General features: G+C 60.6%; 1 protein-coding gene across 9 annotated transcripts in view; it reads right to left on the minus strand.

Annotated features, from left to right (window-relative positions):
* The window catches only part of SLC39A11 (solute carrier family 39 member 11), an 88,216-nt gene extending 67,905 nt beyond the window's left edge, over positions 1-20,311 (minus strand). For 2 of the 9 annotated variants that reach the window (XM_083805051.1, XM_083805050.1), the window contains exons 1-4: positions 19,240-19,393; positions 17,957-18,088; positions 17,112-17,150; positions 9,919-10,077 (exon numbers count right to left, since the gene is read on the minus strand). In XM_083805051.1, coding sequence (XP_083661177.1) covers positions 9,919-10,077; positions 17,112-17,150; positions 17,957-18,064 — 306 coding nt within the window. In that variant the 5' untranslated portion in view covers positions 18,065-18,088; positions 19,240-19,393. The other 7 variants (XR_014573961.1, XM_083805052.1, XR_014573962.1 and 4 more) reach the window with 7 other exon arrangements.
* Between the last annotated feature and the right edge of the window lie 1,123 nt (positions 20,312-21,434).

The raw sequence follows: 21,434 nt of genomic DNA on the forward strand, positions 1-21,434 counted from the left end.
TTCCCAAGCCGCCGAGGAAACCCGGGAGGTTCATTACGAAACTTCTCGTTTTGTAACGGCGATGTTGGGCACGGCCGAAGGGAGGCGGTTTGGGTAACCTTCACCGTTCCAAAAACGGAGGCGCACAAATATTTTTGCCTTTTCCCCTGCAATCTAGCAGAAAATAGCTTGCTAAACAAGCAAGGCCCACCTCCGTGGCAGGAAAGGAAAGGTTCCAGGTCACCGATCTCCCGTCCACCGAGGAGCTCAGAGAAACCTTGAACCCCCGCTGGTAAATTCACCTAGCAGAGGACCGGCTGCGCGAGCACGCAAGCTTCGGATGCTGTGCGCTCACCTCCTGCCCCAGGACAGTGGAGGGGAGAGCTGGGGTTGGGGATGGCATCCCCCTCTCTCTCCTCCCAAACAGACGCTCGGAACAAAAAAAAAAATAAAAATAAAAATACAACAGGCCGTCCTTAAACTCCTTCGGCTCCAACCAGGGTGAGCGCTGCCCACCAAAACCAGTTGGGACGAGCCCACGTTTCCAGTCGCTTGCTGGGAGGAACCTCGCCGGGCAGAGGCAGCCTCGCAGCCAGCCCGAGCAGGAATCTCCCTCAGGAGCAGGGATATCCCCTCGGGAGCAGGAAGGGAGCAGGAATTTCCCTCGGGAGCAGGAAGGGAGCAGGAATTTCCCTCGGGAGCAGGAAATTCCCCTAGGAGCAGGAATTTCCCCAGGGACAGCTCTGCCCACCAGCACCACGCAGACGTGCCCGGCAGGACGCAGCGAAGAGGTCCGTGGCACCGAGTCAGCGCTACAATATGAGATTTTAATTGTTAGCAATAAACCTTTAAGCCTCCGAGGGGATTAACAAGAGCTTTTTCTCCACATGCTTATTAAAGTCTAATGGAGAGCAGCTTCGCATCTCTTCTCCCTCCCTGCCCCCTCCCCACCTCGGATATCCGTAACGTGGCAACACGGATTTTTACAGCCCTTATTATGCAAGGCTTTTTGCAACAGTAAGAGAAAAAGCAAACAAAACTTCAATTAACAGCTCATTTTTTACACAATATACTTCTCAGGAATGATTTGCTAACAGCGAAGATTGAATTAATGGGGGGAAAGGCGAACAAAGAGGGGGAGAGGCCACTGCTGCTGCTGCTGCTGCGCCTGCGAGGCCAGGAGCCCCCGGAGGGGGGAAGGCAGCGGCCACCAGCTCCGCTCCCCCTGGACCGACACAAACTGCGGGGTGCCAGCCATCAGCCGAGCCCTGCAGGACAGTTCTGCCCACAGAGAGAAACCCACAGGCGAAGAACGAAGGACTTGGGATCCTTCAGGGACCGAGCGGCGACACGTCCACAGCGTGCCAAAGCTGGACGCGCATCAGATGTGGTCGGCAGAGCCCGTGAGAAACGGGGAGGGAGAGCGGCTCGGCTCGCTATCGATCGCCCCTCCGACAGCGAGATGCTGTGCAGCACTGCTCAGCTACACCCCGTTCAAACCCCATTTCCTTAAGGCTCTCAATTACCAGCAGAAATCCCCGGTACAGGGATGGGGAAGCGTCACCCGTCCGACGCGCCCCCTTCTCCCCGCACCATCGCGCCCGAGCCCAGCGGCACCGGCGCAGCCTCCAGGGACCGAGCCCGCGGCAGGCTCATTTCCAAGGCCAGGCTTTCTGCTCTGTTTTTCTTTCCGCGGGTCTCGCGCAGTGCATCAAACAATTACCAGCAGAGCGTGTCTCCTGGGCTTCGCTGCTAACCGCCCCGAGTGCCTGCGGGAGGCCGGGCAGCGCCGGGGGAGCCCGACACCTTCCTGAAGCGCAGCGCAATAAACCCACAGGAGAGGCCCTTCATTCCCTTCAGCTAGTCCAATTAATTTGTTAATTCATTACAGAAGAGAGGCGTAATGAGGGACAAGGCACTTGCTAATTACCACCACCGAGAAGCTAACCAATTTCCCTTCCTCCGGAGCTCAGGAAGGGTCTGGCCCAGCGCTGAGCCCCAGGGCTGGTCCCGTGGGGCACAGCTGAGTTCTGAGCCGGGGAACTCGCCGCTTCCCCTAAAACCTGCCGCCGAGCAGCACTCGTCCTTCGCACTCAAGGGTAAGGCATTCAGGCGTTGGATTCCAACCAAGACAACTTTCAGCCCAGAAATCAAGCTCTGAAGCCAGCCCTCTCCCCTCCAAGGCGCGCAGGCGCTGCTGCCAGCGCGGAGCTAACACAGCGGGGCTGGTGCCCAGCGTTTCTCCCCTCTTTGTGCTCCCTGCTGATAAATCGGGGCAGCATCCACACTAGCAGGAGAGGGGACACCATCCCCATCTTCCCTCCTCTACTTATTCTGCCAAAACCCGCAGGAACCACTCCTGGGGCCACCTCACCCATCCTTGGACCGAGCGAAAAAGAGAAATGCCAGCTCTGCATTTTGAGGAGGGAAACAAACACGGGCACAGCACGACCACGTGAGCCAGGCTTGTTTTTCTAAACCCAATTCCGGGCAAGGACAGACAAAAGTAGCCCAGAGCAGCAGCCAAAACCACGAGGACGCTCTGAACCTGGAAGCTGTTCATCACCCCGGGCCCTGCCAGCCGCCGGTCGCTCCTTCGCCATCCCCGGCACGCGCGGTCCCACGGGGACGATCCGGCACACGTGGGTGCCACGCTGCACCGCTTTTCGAGGCTGAGCCACCTCCTATGCTCGCACCAAAGGCCAGGGGCGGCTTCCAGGAGGGGTGGCACAGGCTGCAGTCCTTGTGCAGGGTCTCACCGAGCCGAGCAGAAGGCGCCACTGCAGCAGAAGTCAGCGCGCTTCCAGCAGGGCGCTCCATCGGCGGCCACACCGGGCTGTAAATCCCTGCAGCGCTGCTCCCCTCCTGGCTGCATCTCGTTCCCTGCAATCTAAACGCTCGTTAAATATCATTTATTTATACGTGCAGTATTTACCTCACCTATAAAGCCGTGACAGGCCATAAAGAAAAGCACGCAGAACGTAAACCAGCAGCAAGATGCCTTCGTGAGCCGGCAAACCAGGAGCGGACTCCTGCTGCCAGTTCTTCAGTTTGCGTTAGCTGTGAGGCCCGAGGACACCAGATTAACATCACGTCACCGTCTTGTTGATAATTAGAGCATGAGAGGAGACAGGCAAGCATCACGCAGATTTCCCCACCCCAACCGTAACATCCCAAGGCACAGGGCGCACGGCCCCAGCAGCCTCACAGCCCTCTGCAGCCCCACACTCCCAGCCTGGAGAGGAGAGGAGAGGCATCCGTGCGCCCAGAGCACCACGATAGGAGCCTCGCGCTGGCTGAACGGAAATAACCAAGCCATTTTTCCCCCCCCCAGGTTCTCCAGCGGCGTGCCCCTTTCCCGTGGAGCCATCAGGCTATTAACAAGGCACGATGCGCCGCCGGATTAGCCGTGGACGCCTGTTTTACAGCGCCGAGCTCCGGGCAGCAGGACGCAGACAGCAGCCACCCCCGCACGGTGGAAGCCAGGAGGTGGTTGCGTGGCTGCACCTCTCTCATCCCGTGGCTGCCAGGCCCCCACCTGAGCCGGATGCGGCCCCGAAGCCAAGCACGCGGGGTCAAACCGAGCCCTTTAAAGAGCTGGGGCCGTGCAGCGGGACGGCGCGAAGGCACATTTCTCAATCCGGCTGCACAAAGGGAAGAGAAATCCCCTCCGCAGCATCTCCGTGCTGCCGGCTCAAAGCAGGAGCACGTCGCAAGGCAGCGGCACGCCGGCACCCGCGGGCATCGCCCTGGTGGCCTCTCGGGGGAGGCACAGGCAGAAGAGGCACCGAACTGACTCTTCGCAGCTCATCTCCGAAGCAGGCAGCACGTCAAGCAAACCCGGGTGAGTCACAGTTTGCTCTGATAGCAAGCTGACACGGTGCTGCATTTATAGACGGATGCATATATATTTTCCGCGAGCTGCGTGAAAGCTGCCTTCCTCTCCCTGACAGTTCGCCACCCAGCCGATTGTAACCTTCTTCTCCTCTTCTCTGTCGTTTTAATGGCAGGTTTGCATTTCACAGCAGAGGCATTAATTTGGGTTCTGCCGGGAGCACATTCAAAGGCAAGATTTGAAGCTCGAGGAACAGCCCGTGGCGCTCACCGTGCCCGCAGATGAACGGGGCCTCCTTCAGGTGCTCGAATCAAGCACATGAAGGTTACAGGAACAAGTCCCGCAGGTGATGGAGACGATGCTTCCCTCCACCACGGTCCCCAGAAAGGGGCACGGAGGGCTCCAGGCGCCCTCCCTGAGCCTTCCAGACCCAGTCTGATGGCAGGCAGGGTGCAGAGGGACAGCCTCGCCACAGCAAGGAAAGGAGCGTGGAATTTCTCCAGCACCCCCACCACCTTTTAGAGCCTGGAAGGCTCCGTCGGCAGCCCCCTAACCCCGCTTTCCGCACAAAGGTTTTGGCTGAACTGCAAACCGCCCAGGCCCAGGAGCTGCAGCGGCGCCCTCTGACACCGGTACCATAAAGCAGCGGCCACAGGACAGTCACAGCACTTCAGTCCCATGCCCCAAAATTTAATAAGCCAGAAAACGCATATACACAGACGAGCACGTCCTTTGGTTAATATTCAAAAGGAAATGCCTCTACCTACTCCAGCAATGAGGATGTGCAGCTAATTAGCTTTCTAGGAGTCGCAAATGAACAGGAAAAGGCGCATTAAGAACGGGAACTTGCGCTGGGCATGTCTCAGAGAAATCAAATTGCATAAGAGGAACTTTTATCCTGATTGTAAATTAGCACCGGCAGCAAGCCCTGGCACATTTTCACCGCCTCCTGAGACAATTAACCCGTTAAATTCGGCCTGGGTAAATCGGAGGGGAGAGCTGTGCTAAAAGCTGGCAGAAGGAAGCAGCCGCTGGGTTCGGGGGTCCCCAGCACCCTCCGATGGACCCCCCCCAGTCCTCACAGCTGCTTCTTTTCCGTGTACGTGCCGCACGTGTACCTACTGGCCCAGGAAAGATGCTTCCCACAGTCCGATCCAGCTGACTCGGAGCCCAAAACGGGGCAATTTTAAGTAACGTGCGTCCACGCCTCGAGCACGCACAGAGGTCTTTGCCTTCCCCCCCCCCGCAGCTCGCCACCGCCCCCCGATTCCCAGCCGCCCCCCCCCGGCTACGTGGCTCGCGCAGACTGGGAGCAGCGCGTCCACCCTCCGGGCACGTCCTGAGCCAAAGCGCAGGCACCGCCGCTATTACACGGGAGAACGTCCCGTGGATATCTGAGCTCTCGAGTCCTTCCCAAGAGCGCTCGCCAAAAATAGCTTAAAATTTCCCTGTGCAAAGTGCCCGACCCCGGTCCGCGCTCCAAAAAAAAACAGCCTGTGAACGTCTCTCCGCTTTGCTGTGTCCGCCCAGGAGGCCGGCGGCACACCCGGACCCCGCCATGGCCTTCAGTAAACACAGGGATGAGGGGGCAGGAGCACAGCACAGCCACGTTTCGAGAGGGTGAGCAGGATCCAGCCCCTCCTGCAACCACGCACCCCCGTCACCTCCTCCACATCAGGCTGCTCAGCCCTCACCACTGTTAAAACCGTGAACGCAGCTGCGAACGAGAGCCTGGAAAGCCCCAGCCCAGGTACAAAACACCGGGCGCTGGGCACGACCCAGCCACGCGGGTCCCCTCCGCGGAGCACCTGCCAGCCCAGGAGAAAGGCTCTGAAAAAGCTCGGGAGATGCTATTTGTTTTAAATCCAAGGAGCGGTGTCGTCCCCCCCCCCTCACCCCATCACGTGCGGCTTTATCGATTTGCTCTGCAGCCAGGAGAAACAAACCCTGCATCTAGCTGACAAGGAAATAAAAAAAAAAAATCGACCGAGACGGCGTTTCCAGGACAGATTTACAGCCCTGGCTCTCCGGACCCCCTTTCTCCGATCATCCTTTGCCCAGGAGGCAGCAGAAGGCTTCCAGACGGGTCCGAGCAGCTGCCCACCGGCCCCTGCTTGGGTCTCCCGTTAGCTCCTGGCCGTCCTGCAGCGCCTGCCCGGACCCCCCTGAGCTGCCCAGACCCCCCCACGGGGCAGGAACCCACCCGCAGCCTGGTCCCAAACCTGGGCAGACGTTTCCAAGCCCGACAAAGCCTTGACGTCGAGGAGATGAAGGCAATTAAGGCTCGTTATCCTATTTAGCGCAACGATCCCAAAGCAGAGAGGACGTCAGGCAGACGGGGACGGAAGGAATAACGTGGTTAATGGGAACGGGTGCGCACAAGGAATAACGCGGTTAATGGGAACGGGTGCGCACCGCTACGGCGAGCTGACGTGCAGCCCACGAGGGTTTCACCCCTGTGGGATTTATCTCCTGCTGGGGCCAGCTCGCTCCTCTCCCCTGCCCATGCCGCCTTCCCTATTCCGCCAGCATCAAGTCTTCGAACCCCTGCTCGCTCCAAGGAGCGTTTAAAGGGCAGCGATCCAGACGAGGCACAAATTAGGGAGTTCCTGCGAGCCACAGTGTTAGCGCAGGCGCTGTGCTGCGCCCAGACCCCCAGCATCCCACCCAAACCCCATCTACCCGGGCACGGGAGCACCACTGGGAACTCAACCTGCCCACAGCAGCTGCCAGAGACCTGCTGCGAGAGGCTGCGCAGGACCAGCAGCCCGAAGACGAAGGCAAAACGCAAGCAGGCGAGAATTACGGGGCAAAAGCAGCCGGGGACTGTGCGAAAAATCAAAGGCAGGGCTGGATGCAGCCCTCCGGACTCTCGTCGTATTCCTCGGGGAAAAGGGAGGCCTGAGCAAGAAACCCGTGGTGGAAGCACAATAAAACCCCACAACACAACACAGTCAGCAGAGCTGCGAGACAGCTTTGAAGGATGAGAATAATACTTCTTAATTCCAGCCTTCTCACGCACTGCTGCAGACCGAAGGCAGCCACTCAGCCATCAGGGACCTATTGTGCCGGGTGCTGTGCAAACAGTGCTATTTTCAAGCAGGTTCTCCTTCAAAGGCTTTGATTATTAGCACCGGAGACCCTCAGGCCCAGAGCTTTTTGAGTAGAGGCAGTAGCTTCTCGCTTGCAGCCCCCCACCGGCTGCCCTTCTCCATCCAGAATCCTCCTGGAAATACCAAAATTTAGCCGTATCGCTGAAAACCAGCTCAGGAAGGAGAACCACGCTGCAGCATCACCAGGGCCAGGGGAGAGAAGAGGCAGAGAGGTCGTCTGTTAGTGGTTCGTTAGTGGTTTAACGTGTTCCCCGAGACCACAGCAACATCCTGCAGCAGACCCAGACCTGCCCCCACCTCCCAAACCACCGAATCCAGCACGGCTGGTAAAAGCAGCTTGGCTGAACAGAACGGAGACGGTTAGCAAAAGGAAGGAGACACCCACTTTTAAAGCTCCTGACGCCTATTTCTTGCTCCCCAAGCACACCCAAATGCCCGACTCCTTTTTCTTTTTAGCCTGGGGCCGAGGACAGTTTTAGCATTTAGGCAGGGGACAGGCGAACTGCCCTCCGCCAGCAGAGCCGAGGACGTCTCACACTCTATAAACTCAGCTAAAGGATGAACAAACACGCTAAAGGCTTCCAGCAGGGAAGCCGCGAAAAGATAAAGATGTAATAGATTAAATCTGTCTTTTGTAAGGAATTTAATGACTACAGCTGTTCAGCATCATTAACCACTTTGTCTTGGAGGTTTAACCCTCCCACCGGCCCCGCTCTGCCGTTGAGCAAACATTTGGGTACCAGCAGAGCCGCTCGGCTCCTGCCCCTGCTGCCGTGGGAGCAGGGGAGCAAAGCTTTGCTCCAGCCCCGGGAGCAGCCCCGGGGAGATAAGGGCTCATTAAAAGCTTTTACTACCTGTTGCCATATAGCAAAACAATTACGGAGGAGTGCCAGGCACGGGGAGCAAGAGCAGCCTATGGAGAACAGACCCCCCCCCACCCCGTTCCTGCCCGCCCGGCGTGCTCTGGGGTCTCACCAGCATCCCTCCACCACCTGATTTTAAGCGGAGGAAGAAAAATAAAGATACGAAAACATGAGATTTTAACTGATGTAGAAAGAAGCGAGGCTTGCTGGAAGCGAACTACAACGGCTTAATCCTCCAACTCCAAGAGCCATCGCTGCCGCACTGGGCTGGGGGCGCAGGGTCCCCCCGCTCTGACCAAGGACACGCCACCAGCCTGCCACGAGGTACCTGGGGCAGGACCCGTGCAGCTGCTTTGCATTTGCACCAACGCTTTCAGAGCAGCTCCTGCCCAGCTGGGGGACACCAGCCCCAGCACAGGGCCGGCCCCCTCACCGCCTGCCGGCTTCCGAGCAGATGTAGGAAGCGTTCCTAACGCGCAGGCATTAGGCACAGGGCGTAAATCCTCTCGGAGCTCAGCATCAGCACCCGCAGCAGCTATCAAAGTCCTGCGGGAACAGCGCAGGGCCCACGTGCTCCCCTGCGCAGCACCAAGAAGGCAAAGCAGGGGAGGCAGCAGCTCCTCTCCCGGTGGTGTTTGTGCTCCAGCGCTGGGGACGGCTGCGAGACCCCCGCGTTTCCATCACCCCTGCAGCTGCCGCCGTGCACCCCGGCCATTCCCTCCCCTGCCGCCCCTCGTTCGCTCCGTCCCGCTCTTTGCAACCCAAGAATTTCACTCCCCAGCGCTCTTTCCCACCCCGCACAATTTCAAAACGTGCCAGCGAGCAGCGTCAGGCACCAGGAAGAAGCGGGCTCCGTGGTGCAACTGTTTGTCCATTCTGTTGGGAAACGGCAGCCCCGGGCAGCTGATCAAACACACGGCCCCATCCAGCGCCTCGGAACGAGGACAAGCCAGCGCCAGCAGGAGACCTCGGGCTGCGGGGAGCGGGCACAAAAAGGCAGGGCTTGGCTGCGAGCGTCCCCAGGTGCTGCAGCTGCCCCCCGGCCAGGGGACAGCAGCGCCGCTGCAAAAAGCTGCTGCTGAGAGGTGCTGAGCCCCACAGCCCAGCAAAAGGTTTGGGAGCCCTGAGAAGAGCCAGGGAGCCACCAGCAGCCCGCGGAGGGGGCCCAGGCTTTTAGCAGCCTGACACCGGCGGCGTTTCATTTATTTGTTCTTTGCTTTAATGCATCCATTTACACCGGCACTGACACACGGTAATATCAGGCCATTTTCTCCCTAACTGAGGACACGTTCGGCTACGCCGCTTAGGAGAGGCTCAAAAAGGCAGGGAGCAGGGAAAATTAACACAGCGGCTCCCCTGGGAACGGGGGTCACCAGCCCCTGCTGCTCCTCAGACAAAACGCCTCAGCCCCCTTGCTCGTAATCCCACCTGCCACTAAAATAAATCAGAAATTTTTAAGAAGTTCTTTGGAAGTTTTTGAAAACATCCCTACAGACCAAGCCATTCTTACGCTCCCAGCCGTGGCAGTCCAACAGCTTCTGACTTTTATTTTTTAATAATACTCTTAGACGGTGGGATGGTTCATTCAATCCTGAGATGCTTAAAGGGCTGGCAGCTCCGCAAATTAAACCTCGGGGCTGAAACAGAAGGTCACACCTGAACTGTTTGCAAAGTGTTGCCAGCGAAAAGAACAAAAGCAGAAGCGTGAAGAGAAAAAAAACAGCGCAGAGCCTGAAGCTGCCTTCGGCACAGGCAGAGCCACGGGGTCTTGGGGGAGAAAACAGTTTCATTAAAGCTCTGATAGAAACCGAGCTGTATCTGGCTCCTGTCGCGGCAGAAGCCGAAGGAAGCGGAGAAGATGCAGCTTTGCAGAGAGAGCCCAGGCGAGGTTTGGCTGCTCGGGGCCACCAGCAGGGACATCGGCGCCCAGGAGCCAGCAGAGCAGCACTGGGTCCGGCACCAATGCCCTGCGCCTCCCCACCGCCCGCAGCCAGGGCGGCATCACCCCGAAGGGTCCTGGGAACGTCCCGAGCTCCCCAAATCCCACCCCTGCAGGAAAACGAGGACATTTTATGGGGTGGGTCACCTCCACCGGGCACAAAGCAGGCAGAGACCCGCGCGCACTTACCAGCACCGGGATGAGCAGGTCGGCCCCGTACACAAAAGCTGCTCCCAGAACAAAGCCCACGGCCACGGGGAGGAAAGCAAAGGCTCCAAAGGCGCCGGACTCCTCAGCCATCTCGATAGCCGGGGCCAGGAGGGACCAGTAGGAAGCGGCCAGCATGACCTAGGAGACAGAAGGCGAGCGGTGAGAGCCTGGGGACCGCAGCCGCCGGGGGGGTGCCGAAATCCCCGCGCTCACCGGCGCGCTGCCTGCCCGGCCTCTGCCACCCAGCAGGGCCACTCGCAGCAGCTTCCCGACCAAAGGAGTCGCTGAAGGATGGAGAAGCGAGGTTTTCCCATCGGCTTGCACCAAGAGCGTTTCTCTTGGCTCAAGCCTGAAGGAGCTGGCAGACCACACGGGCTCGGGAGGGTAAATTTCTGCGGAATTAGCACAGCCACAACCGTCCTTCCAAAGGACGGCAGGAAAACCTCCCTCACCCTGTTTTGGTTTGGTTTGTTTTTTTTTTTTTCAGTGGTTGGTTGGGTTTTTTTGGTTCTCCCCCCACCCTCAGCTGCAAGACCAGATCCGTGACCCCTACCTGTTGGGGGTGAAGCAAATCCTCCCACCCTGTGCCCAGCTCCGGGCTTCAGAGCAGGCTGGGGAGGAGGAACACATGCAGGCTTGAGCTCACAAAATTAAAAAAAACATGTATTGGATAACGTGCAGAGCCAAAGAGCCATTTCCAAGTTAGATGAGGCCAGGCCGGGGCTTTGCTGTGAAGATCTCAGCCCGCTGCAGTTCAGCTGCCAGCGTCCCCCGCCCCGCTACCCAAAAATCGAGGCAACCACAGCAGAGGGGGCGCTGCAAATCCTCCGCCCCTGCACAGCACCGGGGCACATCCAGCGCCCGGGCACTGCCTGCTGCGGTCACAGCAACCCGGCCAGAGCTCCGGAGAGCCAGAGCGAGCCTTGCGCATCGCTTACTGCTCAGCTGCGGCTGGGAGGGAGAAGGAAGCACCCAAAAGACCACTGGAGGAAGAACGTGGGATTTGTGGGGCTCGGAGCAGGGCAGGTTTCACTGCAGCCAGGTGTCCTGGGCGGCCCCAGCTCGGAGAACAGCAAGCCGGGCAAGGCACCGGTTCCGCAGCCTTACACCGAGGAACAGAAGGTGCATTTTATCGCCTTATCTCTTCCCCTCCTCTGCTGTGTGACACACGGGGCTGGGCTAATTAAAAAGCCACCAGCCCGGCCCCGGCGCCTCTCCCTGCGGCTGTGGGAGCTCACCGGGACCAGCTCCAGGATCAGCCCCATCGGTCCCAACGTCAGACGAGTTCCTATCAAAAAGCCAAAGCTTCGATCCGGAGGGAGGGCAGGGGAGGGAAAGAGAAGGAAGGGGAGAGCTGGAGGGCTGCAGGCACCTCTCCCACAGCCGCCTGCCCCGAGGGATGGACGAGGCGATGCTCAGCCCTTCCCGAGTCAGGCAGCAAGCCGGGGAAAGCTTGGGGTGCACAGGGGGTGCGTGACCTGATGTGGGGGGAGCGATCCTGGAGCTGGCAGCGGGAGGGGTGCTGAGGGATGCTGCTCTGCACCCCACGGTGCCCGCAGGAGATCCTGCTCAGCTCACGCGCGTCCGCCCGCAGAGGAGAGGTGCGTAACGAACCTCCTCGCTTCCAACCGTCGTTAAAGGAGCGAGATGCCGATTGCTGCAGACACCAGTCCCTGAGGGACTGCGTAACTCTCAGCTCGCTGTGAGTAAGAAGAAAGCAGGCTGTCAAGTTAAACTTAACCACAGCTGTCAAACTCCGTATTTCAAATGCCACCTCCTCTAAAAAAACAACCACACACCCCAACGTGGAAACACGAGCAACGGGGAGAGGCTCTGCGGGATTATATTGTCATCTCACGTTAAGCTATCGCTTCCCCACGGAAAACAGAGGCCTGGCACCACGCAGCCTCCAGCTCCCGCTGCCACTAAGTCAGCGGCAAAGCCCCCACCAGCTCCACCGCTCACAGCCCCCAGAGGATGACACAGCTTCGGGCCCCCCCCGGAGCCTCGCCAGCTGAAGGAGCAGGCTGTCGGGTCGCACCAAGCAGCCTGACTTGCTGGGGAAGGAGAAATGTATTCCTGCACACCTTAGTGAGGGAGGGAGCGTCCTGACCCCGCTGTCCCGGGGCTCCTGCCCCGCAGCAGAGCCAGCACCGTCACCCCCCTGGTCCGGCAGCATCCCTCAGCAGACGACGTTCCCGACGTACCCAGAGGGCTGGGATTTCTGCCAGCGAGCCGACCGAGTGACAGAACCACACTCAATTACGACAACTTCATTTGTGCTGAGCTTTGCCACAGCTCCTGGCCCCGGTGCGGTTGTTCCACGCGTGCCGGGAGGGCACGGGGCACCTACAGCCACCCCGGGGACGGCAGGGACAGGTTTTTTTGGTGCAAGGGACGTGCAGGTGACCCTCTCAGCCTGCTGCCCCCCATGGTCACCAAACCTCTGCCTCCAGGACAGCCCCGCGCGGGTCGGTCACAGCTGCGCCGGGTCCAGGCTCTCCGCCTTTACGCACCCAGAGGCAGGACCGAGCCCACCGGCACCACGGGGCAAGCTGGTGCCGCAAGCAGAAATAAGAGCTCGATCTCCCCTTTCTCACTCGAGAGGAAGCCCGCCTGGGTCCTCCCCGGATCGATAAGACACGAAGCCCTTTCGGCAGAGGACACGATTTCCTGCACAAATTGCGGCTGAGGAGGGGGAGGAGGAGGAGGCAGCGGTGGATCGAAAGCACCCCTGGGCTGCAGGGAGCCCAAACCCTTCCCTGCGACACAGCAGCAAAACCAGAGGCAGCGGCTTCTCGCAGCCAGCAGCAAGCAGCCCGCGGACAGGGAGAGGATTTGTTTTAATTTCCTTGCTCCATAACTCAATCGCAACGGTGCTGCAGGCGCACACGGGGCTGCCCTAGCTGAGATTCATGAGGCTGAGTGCGGAGAAGCGCGGGCTCACGTGGGCTCAAAACCTGGCCGCCTCGTGCCAGCACAGCCTTGCACCACGAAAAACCCAGGTCTGTGTCCTCACACCGATGGGGAGCCTGAGGGGGAGCCCTCCAAGAAGCACCAGGCAGCAGCGCCTGCAGCCACAGCACACCCCGGCAGCACCGCCCCGGGTCTCCATCCGGCGTCCCCGCGCACCAGCGTCTCCTTCCAGGCGAGGACTCAGTGCGGACAGGAATGAAAAGAGGAAGATGAGAGACCGGCAGGCCGCTTCCCCTGCCCAACTTCTTAGCCTGACTTCATTAAGCCTCCACCAACGAGAGCCAGCCTCAGCAGACCCCTGTAAATTACCGATGCTGTTTTAAGCGGCGCTGAAAGGGAATATTCAAGGCAGACCTGCGTGGCGCGGCGCAAAGAGCGTGTCTTTATGATTTTCTGCTTCACCTGGGACAGAAGAAGAAATCAAAGCGTGACCCAGTAAAAGGAACAGCCAAGCAACGCGGCAGGGAAGGAGGACTGCCAGCGGTCACACAGGCTCCGGCCCCTGGATGTTGGAGGGGGGCACAGCAGCCCCAGGACGATGCAGAGCTAACAGGGAACATTTATAAAAAAAAAAAGACTCATTTAAGAATATCAAGATTTAAGAGAAAAAAAAAAACAGAATTTGCACATCAGATGCCCAAGGAAAGGCTCGTCTCCATGGAAACATCACCTCGGAGGCTCCCGCGTGCCAAACCCGCTGGTATCCGCGACTTCCAGGGAGGGAACCGAGGCAGAGAGGGCTCGGCGCTCGCACGCCCGGGCGGAGTTACAGGGGGAAAGGAGCTGAGCATCCCCTCCGCCGGAGGAACCGCCTGTTCCACCAGCTGCAGCCGGCCGTGCCGAGGAGAATTAAAGGAAAGTGCTGCTGCACCCCAGCTCGCTGCAATTCGAGCGTGGTTCCGAGTGCGCAGCGGCTCACCCAGACCTGTTGGCGCGCCCGCAGGGCTGAGCTGTGGCTCCCCAAACCCCCCCGGCACGCTGGGTGTCCCCGTCCCTGCCCTCCTCCGGGCTCAGCGGCGGCAGGCAAGTTTTTAGTTCAAGTTTTCAGCTCGTTCGGGCGTTCTCTTGCTGTGAAAGCTCCCAAGGTACAAGCAGGGAATCGTTACCAGCAGTACAGGGAACTGCTATAACCCGGTTCCACAAGGGAACCTGACCTAGGAGAGCATCACGGACCCGTGGAACCAGGGGCTCGCGGGGACCCCGCGCTGAGCAGCGGCACAGCACCGCGCGGAGAGACCGCGGGTCCCCACCGTGCCCGGAGGTTTTCTGGCTCCAGGGGAAGTTTCTAGAGAAACTCCGCAGGCCAGATTTTGGAGATCCCGTATCACAGATAAAGAGCAGGTTCAGTTCTATCCCCCCTACCCCAGCGCTCGGAGAAGCAGCCCGCATTTATGTGCAAGAGACCCGCATCAAAGATACTTTAACAGAAGCGTCAGCGTTTAACAGAAATTCCTTACAGCAGGAGAAGCAGCCCGTGATCACAGCAGTACCACTGGCTTTTTACAAGACAGAAAAGAGAGAAAACGGTACAAAGAGCTTTCAAAAGCGGCTGCTCCACATCCTGCTCCCCTCCACGCAGCCAGCCCACCAGAGCACCCTGGGTGCCCGTAGCCCCCCGGCTCCTACTGCTCCCCGCCGGGGCTTCGGCATCCAGCACGGCCCCTCTGGGCTTCGCTCGGTTGGGGAAGGCTCCAGCTCCTCCACGGGGCTCTTTGCAAAGGCACCAAACACGCCAGAGGCAGGAAAACACTTGTTATTAAACCTTTCGGGGCAAGGACAAGCCGGAGACGCGGAGCGCAGCAGCACCAGGGGGCAGTTTAACGGCGCGGGGACGAGCGCAGCCTTTGGGACCTCAGCCCCTTATCAGACAGAAGGCAGAGCGCCACGGGCACATCTGGAACAAATCTAGCTTTAAAAAAAAAAAAAAAAAAGGAAGACAATTCTTTTTGTTCCACCCTCCAGCGCTTTTGCCACGTCACTGCTGCCCGAGCGCTCAGCCCCCGGGTGCGGAGCCGCTCCCAGCCCGGTGCCCCAGGGGCTGCGGCACGGCCACCTTCCTCTGCGAGGGCTGGTCCTGGCGTCCAAGAGGGGCTGCACGGCCCGTGCTGGGCACAGGCAGCTCCCCTTGACCAGCTCCAGCAGCTCAGGGCTGCGAACGTGACCTAGGAACGGCCACAAGTCACAGCCCGCGGCAGCACCTTCTGCCGGCAGGACGCTGCCGCCCGTAGAGGTCCTGGCCGACGTTTTCCCCTCCGGACGCCGCAGCGATCCCACAAAGCTTTCCCTTTCCTTCCCCAGCATGGCAAATACAAGGAAGGAAAGCAAATAAATGTTTGTAGGACAGCTGCTGCGCCGGGCGGGCCACACCTCTGCCACGCGGGGATGACTCAGGGTCCCCGTGGGGCTGCAGGAAGGCGACGGCCCCACAGCGCGGGGCGGTTGGTGCACAGCAGCACCCACCCAGCCCTCGGCCACAGCAGCACCCACCGGGGTCCAGCACCCCCCACCCATGGGGACAGCGATGCCACAGCCTGGGGAAGGGGACAGAGGAAGCACCCAGCTCGCGCTGTCCTTGTCAGCACCTCCCTGACCTCGCAGCAGTGGCTCTGACCTGCTCGCAGGGATGAGGGGGCCTCTGGAAGACAGCTCGGAAATTAAACTGTTAAGCTCCGGAACAGGCAATTCCTAACACAAGTGATGAATTTACCAGAGGTGACCCGAGGAACTGCTACAGCAGCCTGACTGAATTATTCACGTCTTCAGCAGGTCACGGCCGTGCTCCAGGAGAGCTCGCTAGGAAGCTAACTGAGTTCTGCATTGTCTCACCTCACCCGCCGGGGCATTCGGGTCAGCCTCACCTGACCCCGGCGCAGCCGGGTTTGCTTCAGAGACTGGCAACAGCAGAAAACCTGCGGGCTCCGGGGCTGCAAGCAGTTCAACCCCACGTGGATCAGTGAGGTTTTGGTGTTTGGGAACACGCAGCAAGGAGCCCGGCTCCGCGCACAGCCCTGGTGCGAGCGGTTAGGGCGCTGCAGGACAGACGGCCCTGCTGCCAGACAAACGGGCTCTCGGTCAGCCCGGAACCCGGCCGAGTTCCCCCTGCTCCAGGTGCCGCCGGTTGCAGAGCCAGGACCCCGCAGAGCCCTTCGCCTTGTGGCCAGGGGCACTGGGAAGGTGTGGGTCAGAGGGAGGAGATGCAGGGCTGGAAAACAAACCTGGAGCTGCCTCCGACCTCTGCTCGGGCAGGGGAGGATTTCACGGCACGCAGGAGGGGGCTGGCACGCAGGGAAGTCCGGAGAGCCGGAGCCCAGGCGCTCCAGAAACCATCGTTGGGGCCAGCTCCCCCACGAAGCCTCCTGCAGCACGTCACAGCCCGGCAGCCTCCATGTGCCAGTGCACGAGGCCAAAAGCTTTCCTCGGGGCCTCCTACCAGGGGCTGCGCGCCCTCTGAAAGCCTGCTCAGGCTGGGGACAGCTATCTCAGCAGGTCACCCAGACGCAACCGGCACCGCCAGCAGAAATCTCACCTTCCACCGCGTGCCGGCAGCCGGAGAACATCCCCAGCTGCCGGCTCCCCGACGCAGAAAACGAACGGGATTTACCGGGGCTGAGCCTCCCCCTGCACACAAAAAGCCCAGGGCCCGGGCAGCAGCAGCTCCGCGTTCACAAGCCCCGGCACGACTTCAAACCACGGCTGCCGCCAGAGCTTCGGCTCTCCCTCCAGGAGGCAGCAGGCGCTCCGTTTGCCCACCGCATTCGCCGCGTGCCCTTGGTTTTTTACCGCGTGCCCTTGGTTTAGGGTTCGTTGCCTTTCCTCCCCTCTTCCCAAGAGCTTCGGCACCCAAACTTTGCAGGAGATCAAGAAGCACGAAGCAAGCTGCGCACGTTTGCCTCCAGGACAGACTCTCCGGGCTCTCCGGCCCGGCCGAATCGCACCAGGACAAAGGATCCAGGAGGTGACAAGAGTTTAACTCCGGAGCCAAACCTCGGGCAGCTCAGCACCTTCATGCCTTTGTCTCTCTCCACCTCCACCCTCGGCAGAGAGGCACCAAGACGTGGCCAGCACCGTGCCCCTCCGCCGCCTCACGCCTCATGTCGTTACCCACGAAACGCCACCGCGAGCGGGGAACCCAAGGGAGCCCAGAGGAGGGGGAGAAGGCAGGCGGGGGCGCTGGGCAGGAGGGGCGCTGTACTCACCCCCGCAGCAAAGCCCAGGCTCCCGTCTAGGATCCGCCTCTGAAAGAAGAAGGAACAACAGAGCACAGCGCTCAGTGACGGGCACGACGGGCAGGGGCACCCCCAGGGCCGCGCTGGGGTCCCACCAAGGGCCGTTTCCCTGTTCCTGCCACCCACCAAGCGATCGCCCCGAGGACGTGGCCGGGCTTCGACGCCCGCAGCCGCGTCGCTGCCCCCCTCCAGCGTCACCTGCAGGGCGTCCCGGCTGCACCCTAACACGCTGACCCCCCAACATTGCCCCTGCTCGCCCCAAAACGCCCCGAGGGTGCTGAGACCCCCGGCCACCTGCACCCCACGGCCGTGCATTTCCCCCCCACCATGAGGATTTCGCCTCCTCCAAGCCCGGGCTGCTCCAGCGGCGTTTCGGGAGCCCGGCACGCAGCCCACCCGCCTCGCCCCCATCGCTTCTATCGCTTTAGCGCACCGCCCTCCCTCCCCCAGGAAGAAAACCCGCGTGCTGCCGCACGAGGAGCCTCGCTCTGCAGCGAGCTCCTGAATAAATCATCACAAGGCGGCCATAAATAAGAAACCCAGCGGGGCGAGCCTGAGCACAGCAGCGAGGGGCGGGGGGGGGGCTCTAAATTCGGAACGGGAGAGAAGTTAAAGATCAGCTCTCTGCTGCTGCTCGGCGCGGGCTGAGCTGGGAGTTGGATTTCCTCCTGCCTCGTGCTGGAGGGGAGCAGGCCGGGTTCTTTGCTCTCCCTGCCCCGGGGCTTCTCGGAGGCCAAAAACCAAAGCCCCCCCGGAGGCCAAAAACCAAAGCCCCTCACGCCCAGCACCCGGCTCCCAAAGCCGCAGGCGCCCACCTGCCCGCTGGAGAAGACGAAGACGAGCGCCGAGCCGGCTGCCGTCAGCCCCCAGGTGAGGAGGGTTCCCAGCACCGCCTGCAGCACCGGGCCCTGCCCCGGGAGCATGCTGACCGCAGCGGGACCGGCCGCCTAGGAGAGAAGAGGCGCATCACCAGGAGCCCCCCCCCCCCCTTAAATTTGGGGGGATTTAGTCCCAGCTCAGCGCAGGAGGGACCGCGGGCAGCCCCCTCTGAGGATGCCGGGCTCGGAGCCCAGGATTTTCGGTGAGAAGCAGGAGTGGGGGGGGGGGGCACCTCCTGGGACCGTGCAGCCCAAAATCTGCAGCCCGGGGGGGCTGCTGGTAGCCAGGGGGGGGTCCCACAGCAGGGACAGCTGAGGGGTGGCACCGCTTGGTGACGGGCTTGCTGGGAGCACAACCCCCCCCCCCCCAGGGCTCACACAGCCTCCTGCCCACCCAAAGGGGCCTGGGGGGGGGCTCTGAGCCCCCAGCCCCATGCAGACCCCTCAGTGCTTGGCCCAGCCCCCCTGTCAGCTGGGTCAGTGCCCCCCCAGGCCCCAAACCGGGGCCCCAGCCCCCCAAACCGGCCTCCCTCAGCCCCCTCAAACAACCCCCAGCCCCCCCAGACAAGGTCCCCAGCTCCCCAAACTCAGCCCCCCCCAACCCCCCAAACTGAGCCCCCCCACAGCCCCCCCAAACAGCCCCCAGCCCCCCAAATTGTGTCCCCCAAGCCCCCCAAATTGGGTCCCCAAACCAGGGCCTCCCGGCCCCCCCAAACAGCCCCCAGGCCCCAAACTGGGTCCCTCAGCCCCCCCAGACAGGACCCCAACCCCCCCAAACAGCCCCCGGCCCCCGAACTGGGTCCCCCAGCCCCCCAAACAGGTCCCCAGCCCCCCCAAACTGCCCCCAGACCCCAAACTGGGTCTCCCGGCCCCCCCCAAACAGGCCCCAGACCCCAAACTGGGTCCCCCAGCCCCCCCCAAACAGGCCCCAGACCCCAAACTGGGTCCCCCAGCCCCCCCAAACAGGCCCCAGACCCCAAACTGGGTCCCCCAGCCCCCCCCAAACAGGCCCCAGACCCCAAACTGGGTCCCCCAGCCCCCCCAAACAGGCCCCCAGCCCCCCCCAAACAGCCCCCAGACCCCAAATTGAGTCCCCCAACCCCCCCCAAACAGGCCCTCAGACCCCAAATTGGGGCCCCCAGACCCCCAAACCCGGCCCCCCAGCGCCACCTCCCCGCACTCACAGGCCCGGAGCCCCCCGGGCCCGGCCCCCCCCGCACCTGGTCCCGGCCGCCCCGGCCCCGCCGCCACTTCCTGGTGCCGCCACACGTGGCGCCGCCGCCGCCCCGCCCACCCCGGCGGCCGCAGCCAATGGGAGCGCGTCGGGGGCGGGCCGCCCCGCGGCTCTGCGGTTCGGGAGGCGGCGGCGGGGCGGGAGCGGCGCGGGCGGGCGGAAAAGGGCGGAAAGGGGCGGGCGGGCGCGGCAAAGGCGGGGATGCCAAAATTAAGGCCACGAAAAAAATAAAAATAAAAATAAGAAAAATAAAAATAAAAATAAAAATAAAAATAAAAATAAAAATAAAAATAAAAATAAAAATAAAAATAAAAATAAAAATAAAAATAAAAATAAAAGGTGTCCCCTCGTGTCCCCTGCACAGAGGTCCTTCCATCCTGCTTATTAATGACCCGCTTATTAACAGCCTGAATATTAGTGACCCACCTATTAAAAGTCTGCTTATTAACATATTGCATATTAATTATCTGCTTATTAACGTTCTGTATATTAATGACCCCTGTATTAACATATTGCAGATCAATGACCCTGTTATTAATAGTGTGCTTATTAATTACCAGCTTATTATCATATTGCTTATTAATGACCCGCTTATTAACATCCTGCATATTAATGACCCGACTATTAACAGTCTGCTTATTAACAGCCTGCATATTAATGATCCTTTTATTAATATTCTGCATGTTGAGGACCCGTTTATTAACATATTGCATAGTAATTACCCAGTTATTAGCAGTCTGCTTATTAATGACCCACTTATTACCATCCTGCTTATTAATGACCCGCTCATTAACATCCTGCTTGCATTAGCACGATCTATATTAATTGTTTATTAATGAACAGCTTATTGTTATCCTGCATGTTAATTATCTGCTTATGAACAGCCTGCTTATTAATGACCAGCCAATTATTATTCTTATTAACGACCCACTTATTAACATCACGCACATTAATGGTCTGCTTATTAACATCCTGCTTATTAACATCGTGTGCGTGTTAACGACCCGGTTACTAACATATTGCATATCAATGACCCGGTTATTAATAGCCTGCTTATTAATTACCAGCTTATTAACATCCTGCTTATTAACGACCTGCACGGGAGCCGCCCCTTAACGAGCAGCACCCCCGGCCTGCTGCAGGACCCGAACGGGAGCAAACCCCAGCGGGACCCCCAGGGTCACATCCTGCCCCCAGCACCCGCGGGGCCGCAGGGGGACGATTCCCCCCCCCCAGTTAAGGGTTCGGGGCTCACACCGAAGGTGCTGGGGCAGAGGGGAACCGGGGAACCGGGGAACCGGGGAACCGGGGACCCCCCCCCCCCCCCCAGCGGGGTCTCCCCGGTGCCTCCTGCGCGCACCGCACCACGAGGACACCTCCGGCTCCTCTCCTCCTCCATCAGCGTTCGGCTTTTATCTGCCTCCGATCCGCCTCCCCTGCTGCAGCTGGGAGAGGTCAAGGCCGTCCGAAACCTCCCTGCTTTAGGATTTAATCAATTTGCCCCCCCCAGTAATTGCCTGCATCCTTCGTTAGCTCCCGTAACGAGCCAGATGATGCGGCGCGAGGTGGCAGCTGGGCAGGACGCGGGGACGGAGCCAACGAAGCTCCTGCCCGCGGCCCTGGGGTCCCCAGGGAGCCGTGGCGGGGGCGCCGGCAGGGCTGGGGACAGCCGGGGACAGGCGGGGAGCTGGCAGGGGACAGGCGGGGAGCTGGCAGGGGACACCGCTGGCACCGGAGCCACCGCCCGGGGGGCGGCTGGCGGGGACATCCCTGCGTGGGGACGGGTGGGCAGCCCCTGGGCAGAAACGTCAACGAAATCGGCTCGGGCGGTGTTTCTGCCTGCACAGACGCCACCGCGGTCCCTTCCCGAAGGGTGACCCACAGCAGCCGCCCCCCCTGCCCTGCCTGCCCTTTGCAGCCTGGCCCTGTCCGGGGACAGGGACGGGGATGGGGCAGGGACAGGCACCGCTCCCGCGGTGCCCACGCGTGGCGTGGGGCTGCTGCCTGCAGTGACACCGGGGGTGAGACCTGTCGGTCACCCCAGTCACCGTGCGTTACCTGGAGAGCCTAAAGCCCACTTTATGGCAGCGGAAGGGGCGCCAACCCCGTGCAACGCCCCCGGTAAGGCGCGTGAAGTGCTGCCGGGGGCACGGTTCTGGCTCCGGGGAGCGCCGGGGCCGC

This window comes from Anser anser (genome assembly GCF_964211835.1).
Source record: "Anser anser genome assembly, chromosome: 19".
NCBI lineage: Eukaryota > Metazoa > Chordata > Aves > Anseriformes > Anatidae > Anser > Anser anser.